Source organism: Schistocerca serialis, chromosome 8 (genome assembly GCF_023864345.2).
Source record: "Schistocerca serialis cubense isolate TAMUIC-IGC-003099 chromosome 8, iqSchSeri2.2, whole genome shotgun sequence".
Classification (NCBI taxonomy): Eukaryota; Metazoa; Arthropoda; class Insecta; order Orthoptera; family Acrididae; genus Schistocerca; species Schistocerca serialis.
Genome location: NC_064645.1, coordinates 325795262 through 325814679, shown reverse-complemented (window position 1 = coordinate 325814679; position 19418 = coordinate 325795262). Strand labels below are relative to the sequence as shown.

Genomic DNA, 19418 nt, shown 5'->3' with positions numbered 1-19418 from the left:
ACAGCGTGCTGACATAAGGAAAGTTTCCAACCGATTTCTCATACACAAACAGCAGTTGACCGGCGTTGCCTGGTGAAACGTTGTTGTGATGCCTCGTCTAAGGAGGAGAAATGCGTACCATCACGTTTACGACTTTGATAAAGGTCGGATTGTAGCCTATCGCGATTGCGGTTTATCGTATCGCGACATTGCTGCTCGCGTTGGTCGAGATCCAATGACTGCTAGCAGAATATGGAATCGGTGGGTTCAGGAGGGTAATACGGAACGCCGTGCTGGATCCCAACGGCCTCGCATCACTAGCAGTCGAGATGATAGGCATCTTATCCGCATGGCTGTAACGGATCGTGCAGCCACGTCTCGATCCCTGAGTCAACTGATGGGGACGTTTGCAAGACAACAACCACCTGCACGAACAGTTCGGCGACGTTTGCAGCAGCATGGACTATCAGCTCGGAGACTACGGCTGTGGTTACCCTTGACGCTGCATCACAGACAGGAGCGCCTGCGACGGTGTACTCAATGACGAACCTGGGTGCACGAATGGCAAAACGTCATTTTTTCGGATGAATCCAGGTTCTATTTACAGCATCATGATGGTCGCATCCTTGTTTGGCGACATCACGGTGAACGCACATTGGAAGCGTGTATTCGTCATCGCCATACTGGCGTATCACCGGGCGTGATGGTATGGGGTGCCATTGGTTACACGTCTCGGTCGCCTCTTGTTCGCATTGACGGCACTTTGAACAGTGGACGTTACATTTCAGATGTGTTACGACCCGTGGCTCTACCCTTCATTCGATCCCTGCGAAACCCTATGTTTCAGCAGGATAATGCACGACCGCATGTTGCAGGTCCTGTACGGGCCTTTCTGGATACAGAAAATGTTCGACTGCTGCCCTGGCCAGCACATTCTCCAGATGTTTCACCAACTGAAAACGTCTGGTCAATGGTGGGCGAGCAACTGGCTCGTCACAATACGTCAGTCACTACTCTTGATGAACTGAGGTATCGTGTTGAAGCAGCATGGGTAGCTGTACCTGTACACGCCATCCAAGCTGTGTTTGACTCAGTGCCCAGGCGTATCAAGGCCGTTATTACGGCCAGGGGTGGTTGCTCTGGGTACTGATTTGTCAGGATCTATGCACCCAAATTGCGTGAAAATGTAATCACATGTCAGTTCTAGTATAATATATTTGTCCAATGAATACCCGTTTATCATCTGCATTTCTTCTTGGTGTAGCAATTTTAATGGCCAGTAGTATATTTCCAGTAGAACTAACGTTAATTTACCAGTGCATTTGGCTATGAGGGGGACAGGTTACTAATCAACAAAGGGAAATATTGCAAATTAAATTTTAGATCCGCACCACATTGTTTTAAAGGAAGACATCGAAGCAATTGACATTTCCCGTAATGCCCGAAAAGACAATATAAGAGAAACTCGTAGGGAGGCATGTAGACAGTCGTTTTTTCCCTCGCTCCATTTGCCAGTGGATCATGAATCACAATGACTAGTAGAGGTACATGAAAGAAACCCTCCACCATGCAACGTATGTTGGCTTACGGAGCGCCTATGTGGGTACAGAAGTAGAAGTTGTTTAGGGAAACCAGAATGAACTTGTTTAAAATAGGTATCGGGAAGCGTTCATGAAACATGTTGAAATTTCTGTTCTGTTTATTCGTATCACACCATGACCGAGAAAGGCTGAAACATCCTGCCAATCTCTCAACATTATAATGGAACTAACACACGCGACACGAACATAATTATCATTATGGCTATTGAGGGCAGCATGTCTGCATCACTGACCTGCTAATATTTTGAAAACGGGAGGTAGGAGACGAGGTACTGGCGGAAGTAAAGCTGTTAGGACGGGTCGTGAGTCGTCCTTGTGGGATTCAGTCTGTAGAGCAGTGGCCCGCAAAAGGCAAAGGTCCCGACTTCGAGTTTCGGTCTGGCACACAGTTTTAAAAAAATGTGTGTGAAATCTTATGCGACTTAACTGCTAAGGTCATCAGTCCCTAAGCTTACACACTACTTAACCTAAATTATCCTAAGGACAAACACACACACCCATGCCCGAGGGAGGACTCGAACCTCCGCCGGGACCAGCTGCACAGTCCATGACTGCCGCGCCTTAGACCGCGCGGCAACACAGTTTTAATCTGCTAGGATGTTTCCTATCAGCGCACACTCCGCTGCAGAGCGAAAATTTGATTCGGGAATTAATAAGTTACATTTTTTTAGGGTTACGTATCCCAACTGGTATAAACGGAACCCTTACAGGATCAATTTGTTGTCCGTGTGTCTGTCTGTCTGTTCGAACGTTAGAAACCCTTTTTCTCAGGACCAGGAATACGTATCAAGTTGAAATTTATTTCACAGGCCATGGTATATGGTCCCAGGCGATGTAAAACATTTAAGCTTCTTCATCAATGAAATCAAAAGCTACCGCTATTTACGAGGGCTGTTCGGAAGGTAAATTCCGATCGGTCGCGAAATGGAAATCTAAAATTATTTTATGTGCAACAGTTACTTATATCTTCCAAGCACTTCTCTACATAGTGGCCACTCCGATTTAGACAACTTTCCAATACCCTCGTCATAAAGGCAGCCGCCTGTGCTTTTTGCCACTTTCCTATGCTGGTCTGCAGGTCGTTGTCTGTGTCAAAATGTTGGGTTCATAGCCAGCGGTTCATGTGAGCAGAGATGAAAACAAAGAGGCAGCCATGTCTGGGTTATATGTACATCTACATCGATACTCCGCAAACTACCGTGTGGTGCGTGGTGGAGTATACTCTGTACCACTACTTCTCATTCCTTTCCTGTTCGACTCGGAAACAGAGCGAGGGAAAAACGACTCTCTGTATGCCTCCGTATGAGCCCCAATTTCTCGTATCTCATCTTCGTGGTCCTTACGCGCAGTGAATGTCGGCGGCAGTAGAATCATTCCGCAGTCAGCTTCAAATTCCGTTTCTCTAAATGTTCTCAACTGTGTTTCTCGAAAAGAACGTCGCCTTCCCTCCAGGAATTCCCATTTGAGTTCCCGTAGCAACTCCGTAACACTTATGTGTTGCTCGAACCTACCAGTAACAAACCTAGCAGCCCGCCTCTGATTTGCTTCTATGTCTTCCTTCAATCCGACCTTGTATGGATCCCAAACACTAGAATAGTACTCAAGAATAGGTCGCACCAGCTTCCTATATGCGGTCTCCTTTACAGGTGAACCACTCTTTCCTAAAATTATCCCAATATACCGAAGTCGACCATTTGCCTTCCCTACCACAGTTCTCACATGCTCATTCCACCTCATACCGCTTTGCAACGTTATGCCTAGATATTTAAACGACTTTACTATGTCAAGCAGCATTAACTTACATTTTCCCACATTTAGGGCTAGCTGCCATTCATCAAACCAACTGGAATTTTTGTCTAAGTCGTCTTGTGTCTCCCTACAGTCACTCAGTTTCGACACCTTCCGTACACCACGGCATCATCAGCAAGCAGCCGCAGATTTCTGCCACCATATCAGCCAAATTATTTACGTCTATAGAGAACAATAGCGTCCTATGACAGTTCCCTGGGGCACTCCTAACGATACCCTTGTCTCTGGTGAACACTCGCCGTCGAGGACAACATTTATTCTATTATTTAAGAAGTCTTAGATACACATATCTGTGAACTTATTCCATATGCTCGTACCTTCATTAATAGCTTCGAATGGGGCACCTAATCAATTGCTTTCCGGAAATTTGGAAATATGGAATCTGCCTGTTGCCCTTCATTCGTAGTTCTCGTTGTATCATGTGCGAGAAGGGCAAGCTGAGTTCCGCATGAGCGATGCTTTGTAAAATCATGCTGTTCGTACACATAAGCTTCTCAGTTTCAAGGAAGTTTAGTATATTCGAACTGAGAATATGTTCAAGGATTCTGCAGCAAACAGAAGTTAGGGATATTGGTCTGTTATTTTGAGGATCCGTTCTTTTACTTTTCTGATGTACTGGTGTCACCTGAGCTTTTATCTAATCGCTTGGTACTTCGAACTGGGCGAGAGATTCACGATAAATGCTAGCTAAGTAAGGGGCCAATGCCGTAGAGTACTATTTGTAAAATAGAACTGAGATTCCATATGGACCTGGTTATTTATTTGCTTTCAAATTCTTCAGTTTTTTCTCTACGCCAGGTATGCTTATTACTATGTCGTCCATACGGGAGTCTGTCCGATGGTCAAATGACGTTGTTATAGCACGATTCTTCTGTGTGAACGATTTCTCGAACGTGAAATTTCAAACTTCAGCTTTCGTTTTGCTATCTTCACCTGCCACACCAGACTGGTCAACAAGGGACTGAACGGAATCCTTAGACCCGCTTAGCGCTTTTGCACACGACCAGAATTTGCTGGTTTTCTGTATGGTGGGCGATGAAAAACTGCAGGACCGTCTTGGTTGACATTGCAGTGAGCGCTCGAGACTTATCATTAAGAAAGAAATGTTTGACAGCTATATGGGTTGCATGGAATCAGACGAAATGTCATGGCAGGCACCTATACTTATCGATGTTCGATGAAGTCCCATACTCAGAGGAGCGTAGGGGACGATGCGGAAGACCCGCACCTACGTACTAGGCAAGGTCCTAGCGGAGGTAGTTTGCCATTGTCTTCCTCCGACCATAATGAGGATGAATGATGATGATGAAGAAGACGACACAACAACACCCTGTCATCTCGAGACAGGGAAAACCCTGGCTCCGCCGGGAATCGAACCCGGGACCCCGTGAGCGGGAAGCGAGAACGCTACCGCAAGACCACGAGCTGCGGACCTATACTAATTGTGAAACACTATTCTCTTGGCGTCTTTACATGCTCACTGTGTGCTCAGAATTGAAAACACCATCGTGACGCGATCGACGGGCTTACTACAGACACTGCCCAACACATCTGTACAAACTGCGTCGGATTTTCACTATGGTCTCCATTTCGCGCTAGATCGGACCTTACTTTCTGAATAGCCCTTGTATGTCACATATTTTTGCGCTCGCAAACTCACTCATCAAAACCCTTATGGTAGTTCTCGTTGACCAGTAATCACGAAATTTGGCAAGAAGCAAGGTTTCACAGTACAAGTACAGGAAAAAAATCCGAAAATTGTTAATTTCGATTTATATCACAAGAAAAAAATATTTTTTTGTCATTTTATCCAACTGACCGTCCGTCTTTCAGACCCCTTTTTCTGAGGAGCGGGCAGACTTATCAAGCTGAAATTTATGTCTCAAACTAAAGTCTATGGTCCATAGGCGGTATAAAAAATTTAAGCTTCTGCGTCAATGGAATCAAAAGATACGGGCTTTTATGTCGCACATTTTGATATCTTGCCAGCATCGATATCGATAATAGGCAAAAATCATCGAAATTCTTAATTCTCCAGATGGATGAATTGTCTATACACATAATTAAGTTTGTACGTAACCCTCGGCGCGTGAGTTCTACCCGCACTTACCCGGATTATATTCTCATCTGACCGCCTCTTACAATTACAGAAACTTTTCTTCTAGTTTTGAAGAGTCTCTGTACCAATATGTGACACTTTGTTTCAAACACCCGGTACACTGATGAGGCAAAACATTATGACCACCTGCTAAATAACTTGTTTGTCCGTCTTTGAAACGAAATGCACCACTGATTTCGCGTATTAGGACTCCGACAATTTGTTGGTAGGTTTGTGGAGGTGTGTGTCGTTAGATGTCTACGCACAGGTCGTATAATTCGCGTAAATAAAGGGCCACTGATTTGCGTACGCGGTGATGGCGCCCGATGGCGACCCAGATGAGTTCCCCAGGATTTACGTCAGGCGAATTTGGTCGCCCAGACATCAACGTGAGTTCACTATTACGCTCCTCAAAACACTGGAGCATGGCTCTGGCTCCGACACACGAACAATTATACTGTTGAAAGATGACGTCGCCGGCGGGGAAGACATCAAACGTGGTTCGCAGCTGTCAGCGTGTCTTCGATTACTACTACAGGTTCCATGCAAGCCAAGCAAAATGTATCCCATAGCACAATACTGTTCACACCAGCATGTCTCCGTGGCGCGCTGCACATTTAGAGCCGCCCTTCAATTCGATGACGGCATTTGTGGAGACGGCCAACGACCTAGCGTAACAAAAATTTGATTCACCTGAAGAGCCGATACGTTTCCATTAATCGACGGTCGAATACCGATTGTCCTGCCCCTTCTGCAATTTTTAAATGTTTTTTATTCCAGTCTTTGATCACAATATCATTTCTTTGACAATGACCGGTTTCAGTCAGTCATGACCATCTTCAGATCTACAATATAAAATATATACACCTAGTGGGCAGTCTGTCTTTCAACACAATACAGCATTACATATTTCAATATACTGTTATATAACCAGAGAAATGTACAGATAAAATACGGTAAAGCGTACCTGTTTTACACCATGTCCTAATGCGATAAGGACGTAATGGATCGTCAAAACGTACAAAAATACTCAGCACAACATCGTCACTTAGATGTAAAATATGGTGTAAAATAGGCCACATCGTCCATACAGTCATTTTGCAACTGACTACTGAAGTTCAGTAAAAAAAAACACTCCGTCTACAGGCCATCCGACCGCCGTGTCATCCTCATTGGAGGATGCGGATAGGAGGGGCGTGTGGTCAGCACACCGCTCTCCCGGTCGTGATGATGGTATTCTTGACCGAAGCCGCTACTGTTCGGTCGAGTAGCTCCTCAGTTGGTATCACGAGGCTGAGTGCACCCCGAAAAATGGCAACAGTGCATGGCGGCCTGGATGGTCACCCATCTAAGCGCCGACCACGCCGGACAGCGCTTAACTTCGGTGATCTCACGGGAACCGGTGTAGCCATTGAGGCAAGGCCGATGCACTAAGCTCAGTAGCTACCAGAAATCTTTTTGCCTACTTCCTTCATAGATGTCGCTACTGTGGGCTTAGATGTAGTCGTCATTTACGTGAGAAACATAATCTTATAAAAACACGTTAGGTAAAATGCATGAAGCAGACTTTTAAATATTGATAACTGTTATAGAAACCAAATGTGACACAGTAAAAGACGAATACAGTTACCCATATAAAGTTATTAAAGGGAGATATATAAAGATAATAGGTCTGACACTTTTATGGTGAATATACGGTCAAAATTAAAATCTGCTTATTACATTGCCTGTAGCAACCTATAAATTACCTATGAAAGACAAAATGTTTACATGACAAAATACTGCAATTGTAACCGACGATATCGTTGGGTTTGAAACTTCTTTATTTATATGTGTGAATCTGTACTTAAATTGCTGAATGACTGAGAAGATGAAACTTCTACATTACTTGATTCTGAAACAGCTGAGTAAAACTGAACGTACTGAACCTACTTTCTCTTTACTTTTTCTTATCATCTCAACACTGACCCACAAAATTCTAGCGCAACGCAATAAAACTGCTCAAAAAAATTACAACCTGACTTGAAATAATTAATACAAAAGAATAGCCCTGAATAATAAGCAATCCTGACAATAACCTATTCATTTCATTAAGCACTTACCTCACAAAAATCTTCATTACGTGAACTATTGCAATACAGCGAGCGTCAATACTGCCAGCTAAATAAAAGATTCTAGCTACTAAAGCCACTAACTATTAGTAGGCATGTGGTTAGCAAAGGAAAGATTTTGTTGAAACCCAAATAATGTATTTTTTACCTTAATAATGTGACATCCAGTTCAAACACGAATATAAATCGTCATTGACATCTAGTACAAAGGTATATAATCATGAATAATATTCAGTCTCCAAGTCGAACATGTACAGATCGGTAGCCTACGCTAACACTTCAGACCTCTACCCTCCATCAATGCTAACCTCTCACATCTAACATCCACCACTACTGGCTGTTCACCTCCAACTGCCCGACAGCACTTCGATCACTGCTGGCGACTAACTTCCAAGAGCCCAACAGTACTTCCAACTGCCCAATACTATTGGCGATTAACTTCCAACAACGACTCCGACCAGCCACAGAGTCTCTTACAAAGTGCGCTACACAGCGCTGCCAACGCAGAAGCAGCCCACTTACAGGTTAACTTGTGAACGTATAGTTGTGCTCTGCTGCGGAGTTCCATTTTCGGCACTGTACCACAAACGGCGTGCTACGGAACACTAGTGCGTGCACCAGCATTATGCTGTTTCGGCAGAGGCGCCGCAGATCGCCATCAACCCTACTTTACAGAGCAGCCAAGCCTCCGAACCCCACGTTATGTGGAGAATCGTGGACGTCCAGCCATCTAGCGCCTAGTGATAGTTTCACTGTCCTTCTACCTCTTTCCGTAGATGCTAACGACAGCAGCACGTGAACATTCGGCCAGCTTCGCCGTTTTCGAGGAACTCGTTCACAAGCTCTGCGAAATAGTGATCTGCCCTTTGTCAAAGTAGCTTATCTCAGTAAACTTCTCCATTTGCAGCCCGCGCCCTTTGTTATCAAGCCACGTGACCGCAACGCCACCAGGCGGCATCCAACGCCGCGGTGGGCAGTTGATAATGTTTTAGCTTATCAGCGTATACAGCGCATTGATTTCCGTGGCTGTTCAGATATCTCGCGTGAACACGTCTCGTTACATTTTATGTGCTTACTGGGAGGCAGTGTAGTGCAGCGATCGTGACGTGGCCGGTGTCGTGTGTTGCAGCGTCGTGGTGGACGACGTGGACACGGGCAGCCACGAGCAGCTGCAGCTGGAGGCCGAGGAGCGCCTGGAGCCGCAGCCGCAGCCGCGCGCCAAGACGCCCGAGGGCGAGGACGCCCCCGCACCGGAGGAGCAGCCGCCAGACGCCCGCATCCGCCAGATACAGGTACCTACCAGCCTCCTGCCTGCCTCTTGCAGAACAATTCCGCCTTATATCCAGAATGAGATTTTCACTCTGCAGAGGGGTGTGCGCTGATATGAAACTTCCTGGCAGATTAGAACTGTGTGCCGGACCGAGACTCGAACTCGGGAATTTTGCCTTTCGCGAGCAAGTGCTCTACCGACTAAACTACTCAAGCACGACTCACGCCCCGTCCTCACAGCTTTACTTCTGCCAGGACCTCGTCTCCTACCTTCCAGATTTTACAGAAGCTCTCCTGCGAACCTTGCAGAACTAGCATTCCTGAAGGAAAGGATATTGCGGAGACATGGCTTAGCCACAGCCTGGGGGATGTTTCCAGAATGGAATGTTTGGGGTGCTTGATTTCGGTGAGGCCCCCTGCCTCTTATCATTGAGGTACCTGATTTCGGTAAGTCCTCTTGCTTCTCACCATTAAGATGCTTGATTTCAGTGAATCCCCTTGCCCCTCACTATTGAACTACTTGATTTCAGTGAGTTCCAGTGCCTCTCTCCATTGAGGTGCTTGATTTCGGTGCATCCACATGACTCTCACCATTAAGGTCCTTGGTTTCGGTGAGTTTCCTTGCCTCTCGCCATTGAGGTGCTTCATTTTGGTCAGTCCCTTTGCCTCTCACCATTGTGGTGCTTGATTTCGGTGCATCCCCAAGCCTCTCACCATTAAGGTCCTTGATTTTGGTGAGTTTCCTTCCCTCTCGCCATTGATGTGTTTGATTTTGGTGAGTCCCCTTGCCTCTCATCATTGAGGTGCTTCATTTTGGCGAGTTCCCTTGCCTCTCACCATTAAGATGCTTGATTTCAGTGAGTCCCCTTGCCTCTCACCATTAAGATGCTTGACTTCAGTGAGTCCGTTTCCCTCTCACCATTGAGGTGCTTGATTTCGGTGCATCCCCAAGTCTCTCACTATTAAGGTCCTTGATTTTGGTGAGTTTCCTTCCCTCTCGCCATTGATGTGTTTGATTTGGGTGAGTCCCCTTGCCTCTCACCATTGAAGTGCTTCATTTTGGTGAGTCCCCTTGCCTCTCACCATTAAGATGCTTGATTTCAGTGAGTCCCCTTGCCTCTCACCATTAAGGTGCTTGACTTCAGTGAGTCCGTTTCCCTCTCACCATTGAGGTGCTTGATTTCGGTGCATCCCCAAGCCTCTCACCATTAATGTCCTTGATTTTGGTGAGTTTCCTTCCCTCTCGCCATTGATGTGTTTGATTTTGGTGAGTCCCCTTGCCTCTCACCATTGAGGTGCTGCATTTTGGCGAGTCCCCTTGCCTCTCACCATTAAGATGCTTGATTTCAGTGAATCCCCTTGCCTCTCACCATTAAGATGCTTGACTTCAGTGAGTCGCTTTCCCTCTCACCACTGAGGTGCTTGATTTCGGTGCATCCCCATGACTGTCACCATTAAGGTTCTTGATTTCTGTGGGTTTCCTTGCCTCTCGCCATCGAAGTGCTTGATTTTGGCGAGTCCCTTTGCCTCTCACCATTGAGGTGCTTCATTTCGGTGCATCCCCATGCCTCTCACCACTGAGGTGCTCCATTTTAGTGAATACCCAAGGCAGATGCACCTGTCGCTGTCACTTCATGGACATTTTGCCTCATTGCAATGATGATGGTGGGATTCAAGGGTGGCCACCGAAATCGAGCATTCAGATGGTTTGGGGACTTATCAGAATTAATCCCGCATAGAACAGAAAACTAAATTACCATACAAATGCATTATTTGTCAGAAATGTCGATGTCTAGCCATATTATTTATATTGTACAGTCACTTTCGCAACCGTTAAGTAACTTTTGAACATCAGTATCAGCCATTAGACTACTAAGGTTCACATTCACATTGTAAATGATATGTAGAACCAAATGTGTTAGGTCTTACCTTCTACCACAACTGGGAAACAATGGTTAAAGTAAACTGTATATATTTTTTGGGTTAAAATAAGAAGTTGACCCCACCCACCTAGGAGGAGTGATTAGAAAGAGGCCAGCTGCAGCGCTGACAGATGTCCCCTTTCCTAATATTATCTTTTCATTCAGAACTTTTTTTGTGCAATGCTTTGTTTTCGATATATTTTGTTGCCTCACGTTAAAACAAATAAGTTTCGTGGCTTCTTCTTTTCTGTAAAACTGTCCCTATATTTGTTTATTTCCTTGGCATCTCTACGTAATTGTGTTTAATAGTTGGTTATTGCAAATAAAATTTTGATTTCAGAAAACTTTACTTCATGGTTTCATGACTGACGAAAATGGTCTGCTGCAACTGATTTTTCCACTTTCTCCAGTCGACAAAGACTTTTGCGTTCCTTCAGTCGTACGTGTACGCCTCTCCTTGTAGTTCCAATGCAGAGCACGCGATGGAACTTGCCCCCCCTTAGCCGGCCGCGGTGGTCTTGCGGTTCTAGGCGCTGCAGTCCGGAACCGGGGGACTGCTACGGTCGCAGGTTCGAATCCTGCCTCGGGCATGGATGTGTGTGATGTCCTTAGGTTAGTTAGGTTTAAGTAGTTCTAAGTTCTAGGGGACTGATGACCTAACATGTTAAGTCCCATAGTGCTCAGAGCCATTTGAACTTGCCCCCCTTCTTGCAGCGGTGTACCGTAGGTCTCTAGAAGAGCGTAGCGTTCCAAAGGATTGGGAAAGGGCACAGGTCATCCCCGTTTTCAAGAAAGGACGTTGAACAGATATGCAGAACTATAGACCTATATCTCTAACGTCGATCAGTTGTAGAGCTTTGGAACACGTATTATGTTCGAGTATAATGACTTTTCTGGAAACTAGAAATCTACTCTGTAGGAATCAGCATGGGTTTCGGAAAAGACGATCGTGTGAAACCCAGGTCGTGCTATTCGTCCACGAGACTCAGAGGGCCATAGACACGGTTTCCCAGGTAGATGCCGTGTTTCTTGACTTCCGCAAGGCGTTCGATACAGTTCCCCACAGTCGTTTAATGAACAAAGTAAGAGCATATGAACTATCAGACCAATTGTGTGATTGGATTGAAGAGTTCCTAGATAACAGAACGCAGCATGTCATTCTCAATGAAGATAAGTCTTCCGTAATAAGAGTGATTTCAGGTGTGCCGCAGGGGAGTGTCGTAGGACCGTTGCTATTCACAACATATGTAAATGACCTTGTGGATAACATCGGAAGATCACTGAGGCTCTTTGCGGATGATGCTGTAGTATATCGAGGGGTTGTAACAATGGAAAATTGTACTGAAATGCAGGAGGATCTCCAACGAATTGACGCATGGTGCAGGGAATGGCAATTGAATCTCAATGTAGACAAGTGTAATGTGCTGCGAATACATAGAAAGAAAGATCCCTTATCAGTTAGCTACAATATAGCAGGTCAGCAACTGGAAGCAGTTAATTTCATAAATTATCTGGGAGTAGGCATTAGGAGTGATTTAAAATGGAATGATCATATAAAGTTGATCGTCGGTAAAGCAGTTGCCAGACTGAGATTCATTGGAAGAATCCTAAGGAAATGCAATCCGAAAACAAAGGAAGTAGGTTACAGTACGCTGGTTCGCTTACTGCTTGAATACTGCTCAGCAGTATGGGATCCGTACCAGATAGGGTTGATAGAAGAGATAGAGAAGATCCAACGGAGAGCAGCGCGCTTCGTTACAGGATCATTTAGTAATCGCGAAAGCGTTACGGAGATGATAGATAAACTCCAGTGGAAGACTCTGCAAGAGAGACGCTCAGTAGCTCGGTACGGGCTTTTGTTAAAGTTTCGAGAACATACCTTCACCGAGGAGTCAAGCAGTATATTGCTCCCTCCTACATATATCTCGCGAAGAGACCATGAGGATAAAATCAGAGAGATTAGAGCCCTCACAGAGGCATACCGACAATCCTTCTTTCCACGAACAATACGAGACTGTAATAGAAGGGAGAACCGATAGCGGTACTCAAGGTACCCTCCGCCACACACCGTCAGGTGGCTTGCGGAGTATGGATGTAGATGTAGATGTAGACCTCACCAATTATAGAGTACGCACAAAAATATTTGGGGTCGTATCTGCACAGACGGTGTGGTAGGGGAGGGGACGACAGCAGTGGTGGAAGATCCGCTGAGAGCATCTCCGCCCGGCAGGGTAGGTGCAGTTCAACAGCTGAAGCCAAGTCGCAAGCAGAGCTTTTAAAGCTACAGCTAGCGAGTCTGCAAAGGGTCGTATTGACAGGCTATGCCAGTATGACCAATAATTCGACAAATCAGTAGTCTCTAACTAGAGAAACGCATAATAAAATCAGCGTACTAGCGACTGAGACAGATGAAGCGCATAGCACAGCAAACGACATCGAACTACGGCGGCCATCCCTTCACAACAAAGTGGTGAGCTCTCGCCCAGGGCCGAGAGGAGAATGGCTTCTCCGCATAAGCTAAGTTTATTTTGTGTGAGCTCTGTAGAGTGAAACTGATTGGACGACCAACTCTCTGGAATATGACAAATTTAAATTCCAACATTAGCCACAATTGGGCGTTGAAATAAATTCAATGTTGGCAAACGAAAATTTGTTCCAGAGTTGGACTCCTAACCAGATATCCCTCTTTACGTGAGTGGCCATCTTAACCGCTTCGAATATCAGAGCACGCTTCACGTCCAGCCCAAGTTCCCAACTTGTCGCACACTACATAAGTAGCAACCCACGTCCATTATCCTCATTCTTACAGCCTCATGCTCATTCCCACAAGATGTCGGACATAGAGAGCATCTGCACTGAATGATGATTAGTTGCTGCCAAAGTGCATACATTTATAGGTGTGGTGCCTCTTATTTTGGACATGACTGAAAGAAGAAACAGACACCATTTGTCTTTGATCCTGCAGCTGTATACACACAGTGATTCATCAGCCAGTACCGCTGGGTTTTATGCAACGCGCAGTGCCTTCAAATACTGTGTGCAACGTTTTCATATTCTATTACTCGCTACATGCAAACTGTTAGTCCTACAGTAATTATGAACAGGGCCTTTTTGTAGGAAATTTAACGTAGTTAAATTCTCTATGGAGACATGTTTCGACTAGAGACCGTAGTTTCCAGATGCTTTTTAGGACTAACAGTTTGTGTATTGTTAGCAAGAAAATATGAAAATCTTGCATGTTGTTTTTGAAGGCATTATGGGTTGCATGAAACGTATCGGTAGGGGCAGCTGAATCACATTGTATACGTGACGAAACTGAAATACCGACTTATCCTGCAATATGGCATTCAAGTAAACCAAGATTCTAATTTAGATTTCCCACATTATGCGAGAGGTCACCTTAACCATTTCAGCTGTCTAAGAACACTTCACGTCCTACCCAAATTCTCAGCCTGTCGCAGGAGAGCTTGTGTAAAGTTTGGAAGGTAGGAGACGAGATACTGGCAGAAGTAAAGCTGTGAGGACGGGGCGTGAGTCGTGCTAGGGTAGCTCAGTTGGTAGAGCACTTGCCCGCGAAAGGCAAAGGTCCCGATTTCGAGTCTCGGCCAAGCACACAGTTTTAATCTGCCAGGAAGTTGCATATCAGCGCACACTCTGCTGCAGAGTGAAAATCTCATTCTGGATTATCCTCATTGCTTGCAGCCTACCGCTGATTCTCACAATAGGGCGGACAAAGAATGCATCTGTACTAAATGACAATTAATTGCCGTCAAGGCGCATTATTTATATTTCAGACATGTCCAATATAACAGACGCGCCGGCCGCGGTGGTCTCGCGGTTCTAGGCGCGCAGTCCGGAACCGTGCGACTGCTGCGGTCGCAGGTTTGAATCCTGCCTCGGGCATGGATGTGTGTGATGTCCTTAGGTTAGTTAGGTTTAAGTAGTTCTAAGTTCTAGGGGATTAATGACCACAGCAGTTGAATCCCATAGTGCTCAGAGCCATATAACAGACGCCACACATATAAAAAAACCTCTGGAATATTATCTTTATGAGTTGCGACTTACGAAAGTGTTCTGATTAACTACCAACAAATAAGAAATATGTTACTGCTGAGAGGGCTCCAATGCACCGAGTGATTGCTCAGAAACGATGTATCCATGTATCCTTTATTCAAAACTAAAATCGTGTCAAAATATCAAAATGGAAAGTGGTATCGAACGGTTCATTTTGTCTAACTAGCCCAAATCCTAATTCTTACCGAATGTCACTCCTCCCCTTTATGTTTCAGAGCCCAAATTTCACAGTTCATTTTTACATGGAATAGAACCAAACTGGAAGGGGGAGGGTGGAAGCTCTGTAAAAATTGTGAGAATTGAAAAAAGCTAAGCTGAAAGTGGTGTCTTGATGTTGCAGGTGGAAGCTGAGAGCCGCAAGAGCGAGTTCGCACGGCTGCTGGAGGAGCACGCGCAGGTGGTGATGCAGCTGAAGCAGATGGAGAGCGACGAGGCGGTGTTGGCGCCCCCTGCCACCACCACCAGCGCCTAGGCGCCACCAAGGCACCAGCCGCCGGCCACAGCCGCCACAGGCCTACGACGGCGATCCGTCATTTCTCTCGCACCGTCATTCCTCCTCCACCTAACCCTCCCCTATGTCCTCTTCCTCAGGGACGTGAACGAACCAGCTGTCGCACCACAGGGCCGAATTTTCTTCGTCCCCTTATTAGTATTTGTCTTAGAGCACTAACGTTTCACTGTTGTTGTCATTCAGTCTGTGTTTCTTGTGAGATAACGCTAAATTTACATTTCGAATAAGATTAATAAGAAACTTTGTGCAAAGGCCACATCCGAGCCCCGTTCCATCTCAAGCTCTCTGAGTCCACTCGCTAACTACCCCGCATTGCCCATTTACTTATTTCTCCCAATCTTATAACTAAAGTGCAGCTACCCACAGAGGTCCAGTGTAAGCTTAATCATTGTACGGCAGCGAAGTTTGGTAGATATTCTAACGTGTTGATGCGGAGTCGATTTACGTGGAAAAATTAGTTCCAGTTTTGTCCACCAGGTGCAAATCTGGCGCCATGAGTGCAAGAAAGACGTATAAAAATCCTTTCACATGTAATGGACTAGAAATGGGACACGGGAGGTCCACTGTAAGCTTAATCATTGTACGGCAGACTGGTAGATATTCTAACATGTTGATGTGGAGTCGATTTACGCTGGAAAAATTAGTTCCAGTTTTGGCCACCAGGTGCAAATCTGGCGCAATGAATGCAAGAAAGACGTATAAAAATCTTTTCATATATAATGGATTAGAAATGGGACACGGGTAGAAAAGGTGAAACAAGAGAGAAAGGCACAATGTTGATTTTATTAGTAACTGCCACTTACACAATGTGTTCAATATGAGCACTAGAGACATTAACGAATGTTGTACAGCGCCAGATTTGCACCTGGTGACCAAAACAGAAATTAATTTTTTTTACAGCGTAAATCGGTTCCGCATTAACATATGAGCATATCTGGCAAGTTTCGCTGCATATGATAATTAAGCTCACACTGTACCTCCGTGAGCAGCTCCATTTCAGTTAAAACCGCCCGATACTATCTAGAAACAGTTTTGACTAAAATTGCTGCAGGCATTCCAGAGCTGTACTGGAACATACACATATACATCTAATTTTATACACAGAGAGAGCAAAATATTTCGCTCACAGTGCCACATATTCAGTTACAAACGCAAAAGTTTTGTCCTCCAATTCCTTGTATCACTAAGTGACATTGCAACCAGATTTAATAAAATCGAGAAGTGAGTGTTCCCGTGCGCCAGGAAGAAAGAGCAACTGGACTGCAAAATTTGCCCTCGCTGTTGACAGTATTTTTCCTACAGCTCTTGCTCGGTTTTTCTCCTTATAGCTTCAACTTCGCGTGCCATAAGACTGTATGCACTTCTTACTGTCGACAACATGGTGTCCACAAGTTCTTACACGATCACTCGCTCTCCACAATTAAATGAGTTTTTCCCATATCTTTCCAATATCATCTTGTAACATCTGGACTTTAGTGTGTTGCGTCAAACATCTGTGGTAGAATGATATATCCGGAGTTTAACGCTCTTCAGTGTCTCATTAAATAGTTTACTTATTCCATTATTTTGTGAACAGCAAGTCTATAAGGGGAAAAAATGATAATGATTCTTGAGTTGGGTGCAGTCTTCGAAATAATTTTCCTCCATTTCGACTCATGCTGTACATAGATTCTTTGACAACACTCTTCTAAGCGCTGCTCCTTATTTACCAATTAGTAAATCATATGTCTTAGCCGTAGGAAACAAAAAATGATCGAGTATAAACCTTAGCTTTTCAGTTAAATCATGAATATTGTCTACATTTGGCATCCAGTGACCATGCTAGAATGGATGCTCTGTCCTCTCTTTCCATCGATCATTCATTTAATACCTCCTGTAAGTTTCAAAATTCGGGGTCATCAGCGCATGGTACTCTCTCCACATTCAGCTTACGAGCTGGAAGCATACACAGTGGATGTCATAGAGAGCATGATGTTATTGGGCTTCGATGTCGCTTTTCAAGCCATTATATTTCATTGATGGATGTTGCCATGACAACTGAATAAGGTTGAAATACGTCTTTCCTGTCACAAACCATTACTGCGTTGCTTAAATAATCTTTTTTTTAGTTGTATTTACTTCACAGAGAGACTAAAGTTGGTCTGTTGATACTAATAAAGACTTAGTGACCACAGATCACACAATCAGCTACAAGTATGCGTTTTAAAACACCAGCCGACTGGTTATCGGACTATTCTTTCTACCTTATTCAGTATGTAAACCATGGTCGTGAATACTAAATAGCAAACGGTAATCTGATCCAATGACCGTACCAGACCGTTCGTGTTGTATTAGCTATACACAGTGTACCAAATCTCTGTCGTTGCGCTCATGTCTCCCCCTTATTATGTCGGTTTTCATGCTTTATCTTCCACCCTTCTCCATTAGGTTTAGATGTCTCCTTTCCATTCCTATTGAATGTGCAGATAGTGTCACCAGTGCCATCTGGCGGCTCGAACTTTAAATATGAAGCATTATAGGAAATAAGACCATTACTGATCAGAATATTAATGCCCACCAAAAAATAAATAGTTTCTCACAGGTTAACGTCAAACTGATGATAATTAGAGACCGAGATATAGGAGGAAAAAGAGATAATGCATAAAACACGACATTATTGGCTGCTAGATGGTATTAGTGTCAACTATCGCAAGATACTTGCCAAAGGATGTGCTATGGTTTCATGTGCCACTACAGGCAGGAAACGGAGTCGAGAAAGGAATGCTGTTATACATCCATCAAAATTACTTTTAAGACTTCTTGGAGAAGCATCAAAGTATGTGCTTTTTACAATCTTGATATTTTTGACATAAACCGATCTTCTGGAGCTATAAAATATATTTCAGATCTTAATATCACAGGAGCACTTCTCTTCTCCTTGCCCACTGTTTATTTCATTTGGGTACCGTCTCTGACGCCAAACACATAAAAAGAGGGAAAGCGAAAGAATGCTATTATCTACATTATGATACAACGTTTCAAACAATTTTCTAAATTATTCGTGTGCTAAATAACTAAACTCATAAAATAACGTTCTTACAAAATATGAAATTCCAGTTCGTTATACCCCCTAAATATTTCGACCACTTGTCTTCAGTCGGCATGTACACGAACATCCTTGCATCGATCAGAATCTGATATTTTCGACATTAAAGATATTGCGAAAGAGGAAAAAGTATTTTTAATACGAGAATAAGCAGGGGAGTCTATTTATTGTCGTTATCCCAGTCAAGTCATGCATTGTTCCGCTTCAAAAATATAACGAGCCAGTTTGAAAACATGTTGAAAAAAAAAACACAGAAAATTGTACATTAAGGTACTACAACACAGTTGATAAATATTTGTGTTGTTGCATGTTACAAATATGTAGTCTGGTTCAATTAAGAAATACGAAACTAGAGTGAAAGAAAAGGAGTGGGACGATTTGACAATACTTTATATGAATTAATGTAATTATTGTGGATAGAGGATTGTTATAATTTACGTATCATGAGTAGTAATTAGGATTTAGATAATAATACTTTTTGTATCAATATGTGTACAAAACTGAAAATAAATTTTGTTAACTACTCTCTGTTTTACTTCACATCTTTCATGTTTCCTTGTGTAAACAGTCAAGCTTCTGAGATCAGAATATTAGCAGTGTTGTATTGGTTATGAACAACACTGTTAGCACAGTCTTGAGTTTCGTTCCAAAAACATCTCAGCATAAACCAAAGAAAACTCACAATTTAACCAAGCTCCGTACTTTTTCTGCTTCCACGTAAATTTGCACCGTTTTAAGTTCACCTTATCATATTTAAAATATACATACTCTTTAACTTCTAACTTGCGTACGGCAGACAGTAAAATTTATGAAAACGAGCAGTCATGTTGTCAACCGGTCACTGATTCATCTCACGTTGCATGCTACTATCTAGTTTCAAATACAGATATTCAGGTGTTCACTCTTTGGACTGAACTATCTTTGCTACACTACTGGCCATTAAAACTGCTACACCAAGA

The 19418-nt window shown here is 44.0% G+C and overlaps 1 protein-coding gene and 1 long non-coding RNA gene across 2 annotated transcripts in view; both read left to right on the top strand.

Moving 5' to 3' along the window:
- Positions 1-15502, top strand: part of LOC126416316 (uncharacterized) — a 538073-nt gene extending 522571 nt beyond the window's left edge. The window contains exons 3-4 of the mRNA XM_050083978.1: positions 8728-8890; positions 15204-15502. Coding sequence (XP_049939935.1) covers positions 8728-8890; positions 15204-15335 — 295 coding nt within the window. The 3' untranslated portion in view covers positions 15336-15502. The remainder of the gene's footprint in view (positions 1-8727; positions 8891-15203) is intronic.
- A 13-nt stretch (positions 15503-15515) lies between these two features.
- Positions 15516-18982, top strand: LOC126416315 (uncharacterized). The gene is made up of 2 exons (XR_007575437.1): positions 15516-15851; positions 16038-18982. It is a non-coding gene; the product is annotated as an uncharacterized LOC126416315 (long non-coding RNA).
- Positions 18983-19418: the final 436 nt, after the last annotated feature.